The 13,671-nt window shown below is 40.9% G+C and overlaps 1 protein-coding gene across 6 annotated transcripts in view; it reads right to left on the reverse strand.

The window, feature by feature from the left end:
- The window catches only part of ANK3 (ankyrin 3), a 339,725-nt gene that overhangs the window by 57,306 nt on the left and 268,748 nt on the right, over positions 1-13,671 (reverse strand). For 3 of the 6 annotated variants that reach the window (XM_039719715.1, XM_039719714.1, XM_039719717.1), the window contains exons 25-28: positions 11,943-11,954; positions 10,689-10,791; positions 5,303-5,409; positions 1,312-1,344 (exon numbers count right to left, since the gene is read on the reverse strand). In XM_039719715.1, the coding sequence (XP_039575649.1) occupies positions 1,312-1,344; positions 5,303-5,409; positions 10,689-10,791; positions 11,943-11,954 (255 nt within the window). The remainder of the gene's footprint in view (positions 1-1,311; positions 1,345-5,302; positions 5,410-10,688; positions 10,792-11,942; positions 11,955-13,671) is intronic. The other 3 variants (XM_039719719.1, XM_039719720.1, XM_039719718.1) reach the window with 1 other exon arrangement.

A 13,671-nucleotide genomic window follows, 5' to 3' on the forward strand; every position in this document is an offset into this window, starting at 1 on the left:
CAAATTTATAATTTCTCACTTGCCAGAATTTGTAATTCTCATCCCAAATTTATAATCTCTCACTTTACAATACTGAGGCATGACATTTCACAGTAGTTCTCATACAGAAAAATTGCATCCATATTCCATGTTTGTCTCCCAGATAAATGCACTGTACACTCCAACAAATCCAAATGTTGCCACTAGGGTATCCCAGCTCCTCACAAGAGGAATTGTTTCAGCAGGACAGGATCTTGGCTAACCAAACACTTTCCAGAAATACTAGACCTGTGTCAGAACCAGTATGCTTGATCTTTAAATTATATACCCTATAAGTGATTATAATCTCAGCATTTATGGATGCTTAGCTGGCCTTTTAGAAACGTGCATGGTTTCTGTCTGCAGAGGAGCTGGGGCCCTTTCAGACTGGAAGTTTGTGGGGTGGAGGAATGCCTGGCTGGAGCATCCCCAGGGCTGAAGCTGCAGCAGCTCCAGGGAGGCAGAGCTGGTCAGAGCACCATGGAGGAGCCTGGCAAGGCTGGGCTTGGCTGATGGCTCAGCACAAAGCAAGGTTTTGGACAGCTGCCTATCATGTACATGGTTACTGGCTTCTTAAGCCACTTCAGAATTAATAATGAAAAGGAGGCTTTCATCTAGTGCAGAAATGCCAAAACTTACACTCAAATAAGATGCTGTCTTCTGTACCCAAACTACTTAAATGACAGAAAGTATGTAAGAGTCTAGGCACCTAAATCAACTGTCTTAAATTCATAACGAAAAAAAAATCAATAGAAGTCAAAACTAAGTGCCTACAAAAATCAGTCCCTGAGTTACCAGGGATGTTCAGGTTGTAGATTTTAAGGTTGGTCCAACCTCAGCAACCTGGTTCCTGCCCCTTCCAGCTTCGTGTCTGCACCAACTGCAGCCTCCAGTGCAGACAAAACCTGCAGCAGACCAGCCTTTGTGCACATTGCTCCCAGAGAAAGGCAATCACTGTCAGCAGCTCAGTAATGAATTATTTCCTTGTTTAATTTTCCGATTAGTAACTTACCGTGTAAAACAGTAACAACAATTCCAAACAGTATTTCATGCACTTTCTAGCTAAAAACATTAGTAGCTGATGCTTACCTAAATTAATGTTGCACTAACAATGGAAACTACAGTATGACCTCTAAAACACAATGCTAAAGGCTAATGAGCATTTCTACTTGGATACATGGAAGGGATGAGGATGTGGTTGGATGCACTACAAACATCTACACACACTCTGTGGGAAAAAAAGTTTAAAAAACAAAATAAAATGAGGATTCACAGAAAGCACCGAGTTATCACCTTGAATCATACTGGGGGAGTGGAGAGGAATAGCTGCAAAATAATTTAGAAAGCAAATGGGAAAATTAATGTAAGATAATTAGAGGCAAGCAACAGAAAATATCAATAATAAGTGCAAAGAAAAAGTAACAATCACAAAAATAACAAAAGCAACATGTTTGAAGGCCAGCTTTAGAAATTATTTGGCTTTTGCTTCACATATTGTGACATATGTAATATAAAATATGCTACACATGGAAAAAAAATCTGTAAGGGAGGGTTCATTTAATTAGCCAGCACAACTCTACAAGTTCTCTGGAAAATGCAGAAGCACAAGGAGAAAAGCATTTGCTGTTTACTTAATCAGCAGAGAATTTATTGCAACACAATTTCTTCATTAAATTCCAAAACCATGTTCCTGTGTGCCATGGAAAACCAGTTCTTGCACTTCTCTAAAGCAGTTTATTTTTCAAAGCATAATGTGCAAACATATGTGTGGCAGGATGCTTGAAAGGAGTATCAGTCCATGCCATCCATTGCACTGCTGTCAAAAATGAGTTCTGTGTGTACAGCAGATAAATTATACACAGTTAATATACTTATTATATTATGTAATATTTAATCATACTACTTATTAAATTATGTAGTTAATAGAATTTAAAATGCAGTAAACTATAAAGAATCTGATTTATTCCATTTTGCAAGACTGGATTCATTATTTCTGAGTTTTTCAATATTGGAAGGCAGTGTGGCACACTCCTTTCTTTCTTTCAGCTAAGAAAAGGAAGGAGTTAAAGGCAACATGAAGAGACAACACCCACATTTTACTTAGGGAAAGCTGCAGGAGTAAGCTCACATCTGACAGCTGAAGGTCATTTTGGTGAGGGTCTCTACCCTTCCAGAGGCCTCAAGATTCATGATGCATTTCAATGTACTGCTTACAATGGACCCTGCTCAAAACATATGCTGGCAAAACAACTTATCTGAACTCAAGAAGAAAAACATAAAACATTCTCTTGGCTTGAAAAAAGGAAAAACCAGAAGAGTTGAAATCACTGCCAACAATTTCTACTTTCTCCTCCTTTCACTGATACACTGCTGGATCTCCACATCCTGCTCCCAGAGCTCCCCTTCTGCCTGGGTGAGGAAATAAGAACAAACAGTGATGTTTTTTTCTCCTGACAGTGGGCAAACAGGAGAAGAGTGACCAGAGGCAGCAGCGCTGCTCCTGGCATGGCACAAGGGGAGCCCTGGGATGATGGAGATGGCCAGGAGCAGTGGGGGCAGAGCCTGGCCACACCACAGGGGCTGGCAGCCCCTGCCACAGAGAGAACTGGGGACAAAGACAGGGATGAAGCACCCCAAACAAGCAGAAAAGGACTTGCTGTTCAGGAAAAGACTGGCGGAAGAGATGTGAAAAGTCATGGTCCTCTGCATATCAGATGGAAGATTAGAACATCTGTTGATTGCCTCCAGGTGAAGATAACCAGGAAAATCAAACAGGATATTATAATATGGGGACACAACTGAAAAGTAAATAAGCAACAAGTGAGATTTGTTTGGGGTTTTTTTCCTGACAAAGGAACTGTATCCTCAGAACATCATTTCTGATGGATTTTCTATGTCAAATAAGAAATGTAATGGGCCAGAAAAGCTATACATGTTTGGAGAATATTTTGGTTTATGCCCATTTGGAGAGCTATACCTGTTTGGAGGATATCTGTCCCCTCCCTGCCATGCAGCCCCAGAGTTTGCTCCCCTCTGGGCAGCAGCTTTACCACCTCTGCACTTGAGAGGGCCCAGGTACCAAGGGAGCAGATCTCGTGTGAAAGCCCCCATGTCCACAGAACATATCTTTTGGAGGGTTGGAACCACTGGTGACCATGCTGAAGACCTAAGGGCAGGCAAGTATTGTCCCAGAGGACTGGCAGGATGAAAACATCAGACCTATCTTCTATCCAGATGAGAAGAAACCAGAAAATTTTAGACCAGTCTAACCCAAATTACCAGGAAATATTCAAGAATAAATTATTTAATAATCACTCTATAAGGGCCTAAAGGATCAAGGTAATCAGTCAAGACATTACACCTTTTCTACCACCAGTCTCAAAATAAAAACAAACCAAAGATAAAAGTGGCAAGAGCAATTAATGCCAAATGAATTTGAATTCCTTCTTTGATATGTGGAAGTACTGCCCTGGTACCTCAGCAAGCAATAGAGGTAGAGTACAGATAAGGTAAGTGCAGGATCACCTGAGAAGTTACCTCAAAAAAGATATCATCAGTGCTTTCCTGGTACACTGACAGGGAACTGCAAGGGCATATTTCACTGTGCTGTCCTGGCACAAGGTACTAGCCTAAATGTCATTAGAAAAAAGGTCTGAAAAGTCTTTGGAAAATAGGATCAGAATTAAAAGCTCTCTTGCTAAAAAATGGAAAAAGGGGCTGGAATCAGCAAACTGAAATACCATAGAGACAAATGCAAGCAGAGGGGAAAAACCAAACACTTAAACACAACACCAGTAAAAATTAACCAAACTTCAGTGTTTCAAGAGAGAGCCAAGAAATTCTAGCAGATCACAAACATTCACCAGCACAAACTGAAATTACCAAATGGATAACTCTCATTGCATACGTGTGCTATGTGTCAGACCAAGGAGGTGGCAATCCTGGCCTGCAAACAGCATGGGGAAAGCACCATCTAGGAGGGTCTGGGACATTTTAGTCTAAAAGGCAGAATTACGTCTTCAGACATAGAAAACAATTGTTAAGAGACCAGTAAGATCTTGTTCTCCACGCCCACTATGGACATAATAATGGATACCCACCATGGGTAAGAAACAGGCTCAGTCTGCAGCAATGAAATGTTAAGCTCAGCATTAGGGGAAGAAATAGTAAAACAAAAGATAGTGGAATCCTGAAGCTTGGGGCCTATAGAATCTCTTCTTTTTAGTGATTATTAGGACATTAAACGTCTTTCAGGAACGTTTGGCTACTTTTTATCCTACAGCAAAGGAAAGGGTTGGGCTACCAGCTCTCTGAGGTCCTTTGCTGATGCACCATTCCATGATAACCAACAGTCTTCACCTTTTCATGCTGCAATTCTTGACATTTTAATGCTAGCACTGATCATGTGCAGTGTTTTATCAGCTTGGGACCTAAAAATCCACTGCTGCATAGATCTGTTCAGCAGATGCAGGTGCAGATGTGCAGTGTGGGAGTGTAGCTTTAGATTTGTGGGGCTTGCTGTATTGGAAATTAAATATTTTGGTATGAGCCGCACTCATTTTTATGGTAAGAATGTAATTAGTCACAAAATGGGGAAGTAAATTGGAGCGGATATGAGATTTTATGTCCTGATCTCAAAAACTAAACAACAAATATTTACACTAGGCAATCTAATAATATGCAAAGATTACTTACACATTCATTTGCAAATTTTTACAATATGCATTCAGACATCACTACTACTGCATTTAAATCAAGTTTGTATGGCACTGTCAAGAAGCACCTAAATTACAGTGATGACTCAAAAGTAAACAAATAGCACCACCAACATCAAACTGCAGATATTGGAGACTAGGCAGGAGCTTGAAGTATAAATAAAATAACAGACCAAATTAAAGCCCCCCATTTTTTTCCTCTATGAAAGAACAGAAAACATAACATTGCTATCTCTGATTTCATATTCCAAATAATTTAACACAATGCAAACAAAAGCAAAGCAAAAGCAAAAGAAAAAGCAAAACAGGACTCTGAAAGAGAAGCCTGCAGGATTACAGTGTTTAGGCATTCGGAAAACTAAGTTCAGAAGCAAGTTTTTGGTTTGATATTCAAGAATTCAGACTGCCTCCTGTTATTAAGCACCCTCCTTGAAGTCAGTGTGAACTTTGCCACTGGCTTCCAGTGGAGCAGGAACAGACATGTTATCAGCCATTACAGCAGGCTCTATTCTGCAGCTAACAATGCAGTTCCACATCTACAGATAAAGGAAAACTGTTAAGTGACCTACCCAGAATGGATGGGACTGGAAACAAGGTTAACATTGTCCAAGGTGTCTGGAGCCCAGCTATAGTGCCTGAGAGAATCAGAATCAAACTCCCTTTGAAACGTCAGGTGCTTCAAAACAAAACAGAGAAATGGAAAATTAAAATTAACATTAGAAACATTTGTCTTAAATACAAGCTTGTTAATATAATTACATTATATTTAGATCTGGTCCTCTCCAATTAACAGTGCTGATACCTCCAGGGTTAAATTACAGGAAATCCCATAACAGAAACATGAAATACCCACTCAAACTCTTGTCTCTTCAAACATTCCTTTTGCCCATTTTTTGCACTTCCCCTAGTTTCAGGAATGTCTCTCCCCAGTCTTTACTTACTTTAATGTGCCAGGTTAAAAAGATTGAAAAAAAAAAAAAGAAATTACCATTTGTACTGCAGTCATACACCATATAGACAGGCAGTGTAATACCACCCCTCAGAGGATGCCATTGGATAGATCCTTATTCAAGCAGAACCTGGGAATAACTTCCCTGGGAGTTTCAGTGAGGCTTGGAAGGCAGGAGGAGGTTGGTTTTGCACAACCAACATGGGCACTGTTGGTGGAGTGCCACTGCCCCTACTCATGTGGACAGAAATAACTTTAACCCTGTGAGGCTATAATTAACTCCCTGAGGTGTGACTTGTTCCTCCTGCTGCCCACGCACATGGACATTCACACATCCTCTGCCCCACAACATCCCTCACACTATGAATCCTCCTACTGGGCAGCAAAGCTATTCCAGCAAAATACTTGTTTTCCTTTCTTCCTCTTGTCTTAGGAAATTAAACCAACTAAACTTCAAATACTGTTTGCCCCTATTTCCAGCGTGATATGAAAGCATCTCCCCAGTTTAAGAAGCACCATCATAAATAACATCAATACAAGACAGTCGAGAAGCAACACACAGTCTTCACTCAAGATGGTTAAAAATGTCAGTGTTTCCTGTAAGTAGGTTGTTTGCTGCTTAGAGGCAAATGCAGCTAGAGAGAGCAGCCTGTTTGGAATGAAACCTCACGGGCTGTTTTCAAATCACTTTCAATGGGTTCAAGTCAAACCAGAGCCAAGCACACTCTTCTAAAATCTTACTACTCCCACCTGGGGTTTTTTATATGTTGACATAGACTGGTAGTGGAAATTAATTATTCTGAATAGAAATATCAGCATTAGAAGTAAATGTGGCAAATTCAGTCATAAACACACAAAAGTACTTCTCTTGAGAAGCTTCCACAAGGTAAGCAGGCAGATAGCTGCTGTGTTGCTGGCCAGAACGCGCAACACTCCCATCACTCTGGGGTTTCCAAAAAACTGCACTCTTCAGGCATTTCTTTCATTAGAAATGAGGATCCCAGGTTTCATTCCAAAAACTATTGACACTGTAATTTAGTGTTCTTTGACAGAAACCCCTGCAGAGTGCAGCTTTGCTCTGTCACTCCTGGCTCGGTGCCTCTTCCCCAGCTCAACACTTCTATGAAGCATCTTTTGTTAAACTTTGTGCTGTAACAGATGTACTTGAGGCCTGAGGCTCAAGCACAGACAACAACAATAGAGAGCGAACTTGAATATGCTAAACAGCAAAATACACCATCAGACATAAAAGGTAAAATGAATGCTGTCAAAACAATGACAATTAAGCATCCAAAGTGGACTTAATTAGTGCCATTTAAAATATGTGTTGTAATTTAGTTTAATTAAGATAGTTTTCTTAGTCTTTCCAATAAGATACTAGGGATTCTCCAACATTTCCTGGAGAGCCTGTGGTTCAGGCAGAAAGCCAACACTGTGGAATTCTGCTATTCCAAATGATTGGTAAGAGCTCACACTGAGCACGTTATTACTTTTGATACCAAACAGTGTAAGAGTCAGACAGGTTGTCCCAGGCATTGTAAAGATTTATATAAGTAAATATAAATGTATTGTTTTTGCTCAGTGATAAAGTTTATCATCAAAAATAGGTCAAAGCAAACAAACACAAGAAATGGGCCAAAAGGAGCAACACAATTTGGTGTTTGTCCCTGAAAGGCCTGCTAAGCTGTACAGCATCACTGCACTGAGGCCCAGGACACACATCAACAAATAAATGTGGGGTCAGGTTCCCTGTAACAGATGAAAAATGCTTATGTTCCCTTAGCAGTGGAATATGGAAAACTAAACACAGAGCTATATAAATTCCAAGGAAATACCATCACTCCAAAATAATCTGTGCTAGACAGAGGTGCTCCTGCACCCATGGATGTGCTCTAGGTTTGCCTACACACCTGGTTGGGGTTCCTCAGTCCAGCTCCATGTCCTGAGACATGGTCTGTACACCAGGTGACTGGGTTTGTTTAAAGCATTCCTTTCTGACCAAGTGAAATCAAACAGATCTTTTGGACATGTGTAGAGCAAGCAAAAGCCCAAAGTCTGCAGCTAATAATTTTGGTGGAGAAACAGAGCAGGAAAAGCTGATAGCTGGACCCACTCATCTTACACACAGCACACATCTGTGAATCTCATTTTTTCAGCCTGTTGAGGTGCTGGATTTTCCATGCAGGAAAAAAAAAATCTTCCTGTATAAGTTGCAATATAAGCAGTCCAGAAGATAGTACATGGTCAGTGACACTAAACCACAGGAGCCATTCTGTGTTTGGTCAGGTCCAGTGTTCCCTCCCTGGACTGAAGGAGATTAAAAATGCATTGCTAAAGGGTGTGGCAGACTTAGATGCAAATGTGTGTATAAAAATACTGAGGGTTCTGCTGGCAAGGATCCTGCTGGTTGCATAACTGAATATCCAGGCTGTGTAATATCAAAGTTCAGCAAACAGAAAAATTTATGCTTCCTCCCAGATGAATTTATCCAGACTGAAGTGATTCAGCAAGCTGCTATTTAATGGACAGCCCGAGTCATCCTGCCTTTGGCTGACTAAATTCAGAGGTTGATGTAAATTATTCCATGGAGAAGTCATTTGGATTTAGTCTGAGTTGCTGCATCCAAGGTAACACGCCAGAACACAGAAATTTTAACTTTGCTCCAGCCAGGTTATGAGGTACAGTGTGGCCTGGATTCAGAGTTCCCTGTGAACAGGGTCAGCAATAAACCACCAAATGCAAACAACAGAGAAGATAATGGCTTCTAAAGAATGATTAGAAACTTTTCTCTAACATTCCATGTGTTATGCTGGCAGTGAGGTTCGGTAAAGAATGGTTTCAAATCTTCTTCATTTGACCCTTTCCAGTCTCCCAAGTCTACCAGGGATCCTGGGGAAAGGTGATGGGATCTGCTATCTTAACCAGACCAAGAGGTTGGCAAATGTTCCTTACTCTTTTGCATACTGATGTTTGTGATAAAATTAATTCCCAATAATTGACTTTGCTGCTGCCATGAACTCCAGACAGGCCTGAGCTGTACAAAAGGAGAGAAAATAGCATATACAGACAGGCAATGACCACTCTGCTTCAAAGTAGTGTGACTCCCAAAATAGCCTCAACTCCTCTCAGTTCCCAGACAGACATTTAGAATATTGATTTCAAACCACAAAGATCTTTGCTCCTGTGAATCCCATTGGTGGAACACAAATTGGTGCTTTTTTCCCCCTGCTCTCTACTGCCATAGCAGAGATTATCTAGGAGCCCATTAAAGTACAAAGGGATGAGAAAGAGGGGCAGGGATATTCTCCATCTCCCCAAACGCACTTCTCCTGTTCAGCCAAAAGCTAGGGCTGAGGCTGGGCAGAAAACCACAGGAATTCCAGAGGATGGATATATTTTTTGTCAGGACATGGAAGTTTGGAAAAGCCATGGCAGAAAGAGAAACCAGCTAAAACTTTCTCATGAACATAGTTTGTTGTTTTCCTATTTGTTTTGCACAGAATCATGGCTTTACCAATCTCTCAAGACAGGACTGGTATTTTTCCCAGTACCGCATTCTTTGAGAGTTGTTAAGCTTTGAGAGCTGGTTTTACGCCCTGTTATGTGTACCCTAGCTGCTCTTCCATGCCATCGACTTTAATGGGAATCACAAACATAGCCAGAATCATAAAACAATGCAATATATTCTCAGATTGAAGAGTCTTCCTCTGCTCTGAAAGTTACATCATACCAAGAACATTTAATGAAGTCCTAGTATTAGAAGTCATCAAAGAAGCTTTAGGTGCTCAGCCCTGACCTAGGATTTCCAGTGCCAGTAGTTGCAGATTTTGTTTTATGACTTCAAACCAAGCAAAACCACAAAATCACTGCTATGCAAGCTTTGGAAACTCTCCTTAGACGGCTGTTGCAAATTAAGGTTATTGGAGCTTTACAGCATTTCACTTTAAAAGTAACAATTTAATAACAAACATTCTGTTGCTAAACAGAATTCAATTTCTGCCATTCCCATAATACTACCAGAACTGTGTGTAAAAGCTGTAGTAAAACTGGATGGCTTATCCCACAATAGAATTTACAGACTAATACAATCAAGGTTTAAAATGTACGAGTCGTGTTCTGTGAACCCTTTTCCCCATGAAAATATCCTCTGAGATCAATAACCCCCCCATGAAGGAATGTTCAGTGAAAACAGCAGCAGAAAAGCTCTATTTCATTACAATCCACCTTATGCTCTTCCAGGGCATAAACAACAGTTCCACTCCACAGTCCTTCCCAAGTATGGGTTTTTACATGAATTTTTATCCAGCTTCCTAGCAGGTCTTTGACTTCTGTGTATCAAGAAACTCTTGAGTAATTCAGTTAGATTTGGAAATCCGAAGCAAGTCCACCAAGGAAAATGCTGGGGAACTCACAAACAAAGCATACTGCACTCAATCACCCCCAGCTTTTGGAAAGGCTTTCCCACGCTATCATCGGGTCAAAAGATGCTGCTTTTGTTGCATTAGTCATTGCACAAGTGTTTGGAAGATATATAAACTGAAGAGTCCATAATAGCTTAATCTTTACAAGGCCAAATTCTTCCCAAGAGTGACAAAACAAGGACAGCAGTTGGAGTCCCCTCCATGCGGACAGAGCAGGCAAAGTAATTCCCAGTCTGTGCAGTACAAAGGTTGCTTAGTGGAAAACTCATTGCTCCCAGCTTATCAAAGCACTCTGAAGACACATGTAAGAGGAGCCTCGCTGACCTCAGCCAGTAACCAACCCCACACTCAGAGACACAACTGGTCCCTTAAAGACTCTTTTGGTTTGGGACCCCACCGCCTGCCCCTGGCAGGATCAAGCCCAGAAAATGGTAACCCCACCATCTCTTGCTGACAGCTCCTTTCTTGCCCCTTTCCCCAGCTAAGAGAGCAGCCAGGGTCTCTGGAGGCACAGCTCAGCCTCCACACTGCAATGCCCTGCAAACACGAAGCACAGCTGCCTGGTGGCAGAGACACAGCACGTACCTGGTCCTTGGTGGGCACCAGCAGCTCCTCAATCATCATGCTGTCCCGGGCATAGGAGCTCCTGTTCAGCGTGTAGGACCTATCCGAACTGAAGGAGCGGAGGCTGTTGTATTTACCATTTATCAGAGAAAGCGCGGGTGACAATGAGGTGAACAGAAAATAAAAACAAAAAAATTAATACATGCAACTTCCAGGGATAGCATCAAACGGCAAAATATACATAATCTGTGAAATAAATACAAGGAGGAAAATGGAATAAAAAGTATTTGACTAGAGTTAAATATTCCCTTCCTTACAATATGCATAAGCAAAATCTCAGCAGATGCTTACTGCTTTGCCAGTAATGTTGTGGCTTTAGAATAAATCTAGAAAGGTGTATTCAAGTATTTAGATGAACTTTGATAAATATCTCCATGTCCTAACCCTGAAGGCGACCCACAGGGCAGGTCCCAGGGGAGCTGTGGGTAGGTCACAGTGCCTGCCCACAGAGCTCAGGTTGCTGAAGCAGGTTTAACTAAGAGCAAGTTTTATGTGATGTCACTCTTTGTGGCTGAACCACTTCTGACATTGTTACAAACACCGTAGTTATCCCTGTAGTTAGAAAGGAAAGGGTAATAAGTTTGAAATGAAAGGAGAAATAAATTTGCTTAATGACAACTAAGTACAGATTATGATGTTTGGGAATTATTTTGTGCATGTTAAACTATTCAGAAATAACTATGATCACTCTTAACGTGTGTTGCAATTAAACCAACGTAGGAGTGTTTTACATTTAACCCTGGAAGGTACATTATGGTATGTGCTAAAAACATGCTGCAGGCCTAGACATGCTTGCTACGTGACAAAAAATAAAGTAGTAAAAAACGTGAATTAATACAAAGCAACATCCACCAACATACTACACTTTTGAACTAGCAACACTTTTCACACTCAGAACTCTACAACGTGTTTCATGCATTTAGTAGTTGCTAATTGAATTTCTCTAATCCCTTAGCACACGTTTCCTTCTTGTGCTGGAAGCAGAACAGGGATCTTAATTACACACTGTAGGCATATGTTAAGCAGACTTTTACATGATAAAGGGCATAAAGAATTTAAGTTGTATATGTTATAACAGAGGGATGTTTTCTAGGGCTGAACCCCCTGCTCCCCAAAATAAAAGCATGTCACTTTCCAATGCTAAATAAAATGAAGATGAGCAATGGCAGCAGCAGAAAGATGAGAGAGATGTAACACGATGCCATGCCTTCTTACCTGACTTTTGGACTAAAGCAATTTACATTGGAAAAGAAACAGGAGAAATAGAAAGCAAAGAATCAGACAAGAAAAGCAAGATGTTATGGCTGGATGGCTTATATACTTAATGTGTTCATTTCTTAATGTTACACTCAGAATCAGCAGTAAGATACATCCACAGAATACTTTTTTTTTGTTTTTTGCTAAATTAAATACTTCACAGAAAAAAACCTCTGTATTTGTCTCCTCTGAGCATAACATGGGCAACACAAAAAATGAGCTACGCAGCAACAGATAGTAATGGCACTGCTAAAACCAGAAGCATGGGAATATTAGATTCCTCTCAAAGAAAAGATAACGTGGGGTTGAACCTCAGATCTCCCTAACAGATGGTGACTGTGGAATCTGCTCTCCCACCTGCTCAGGGAGCACTCTGTGCAGGAAGAGAGCTCTGAGGAGTGAAAGGTGTCAGGTAAATCAGTGTGGGGCTCTGCACAGAGAGCATGTTCCCTCTACATCCCCAGTGCCCTGCTCCAGCCCTGTGTGACCACCCTGCTCACACCAGACTGGAAAGCAGCATGTCAACTTTGTTAATTCAGTTTACTATGTCACAAGATGCTCCCTTCAGATCTAATTTGCTGATTTTCTGGCTAATGGACTATTTAAAGCACCTTGGCGTTTCTCATGAATGTATTATCTCATAAATACTTATTAACTTCCCTAAAAATTGTAAATCAAGTACAACAGGGCTGGGGACTACTGAATAGCAACTTTCCACCGCATGCTTGCATTTCTAATACAACCATAAGAAACAAGACTGAAGGGTAGACATCTCAGCTTTACCTTATGGGAGTTGCCATTTGCTGTTAGACAATGAACTCACTTTTTAAAACAGATCTTTAAACTGCAGCATAGGAAAAAGCCCTCAGGGCTCCAGCTTATGAGGTTTAATTATTAGCTTCAGTACAATTCACTGTCAGTAACTACACTGCAAATCCACAACTATGGAAGCAATCTCTGCTCACACAGTTTTAACTGTTTTGAGCAACACACACTGAAGGCTTTAGCCACATTCAAAAATAAAATCTAAAATGTTGATCTGGAAATACCTGCACTGAAATTAACATTAGTCAGACAGCACATTACTTTTACAACGTTTTATCAGGTTCACAGGAACTTTGGCCTGTTTTTAGTAACACGTAATCCATTCCCTGTCAAAATAAATCCTCCAACAAATTTAGGGGAAACCTGCCTTTTTTTTTTTTTTTAATGTTGTCTTTCTCAGTTGGATTACTCACCAGCACCTTTAAAAGAAATAAAAGCACCAAACAGCAAATGACTTGTCATTCAGTTTTTCTGGCATTTACATTCTTCAGCACAACACACCCATTCAGGAGCCCTCTACTGTGAGCATCAGTCTGGCCAGTAGTAGTCGAAAGAAACCAGGCTTTGCTGGCTGCTCTAGCTCAGTTTCTAGAGCAGCTGCAGACTGCTAGCAGAGAGGTACCTTGGAGATGTTCAGAGCACGAACAGAGACCAGAAAAAGTGAATAGCTTCAGTTTTGTGTATCACTGCCATACGAAGCTGACATGAATAAAGACTATGAAACAAAACTGCAATGAACATATGCTTCAAAGGATGCACAACCCCTCTATTCCATTCAAAACAGACTCCAGCGCTGTGTGGAAGAGCTCGCTTGGTTTGTAGGAACTCGTTCCTGGGGCGGCACACGAACACGAGAAGCAGC

Source organism: Passer montanus, unplaced genomic scaffold (assembly GCF_014805655.1).
Source record: "Passer montanus isolate IOZ18808 unplaced genomic scaffold, ASM1480565v1 scaffold42, whole genome shotgun sequence".
Taxonomy (NCBI): domain Eukaryota; kingdom Metazoa; phylum Chordata; class Aves; order Passeriformes; family Passeridae; genus Passer; species Passer montanus.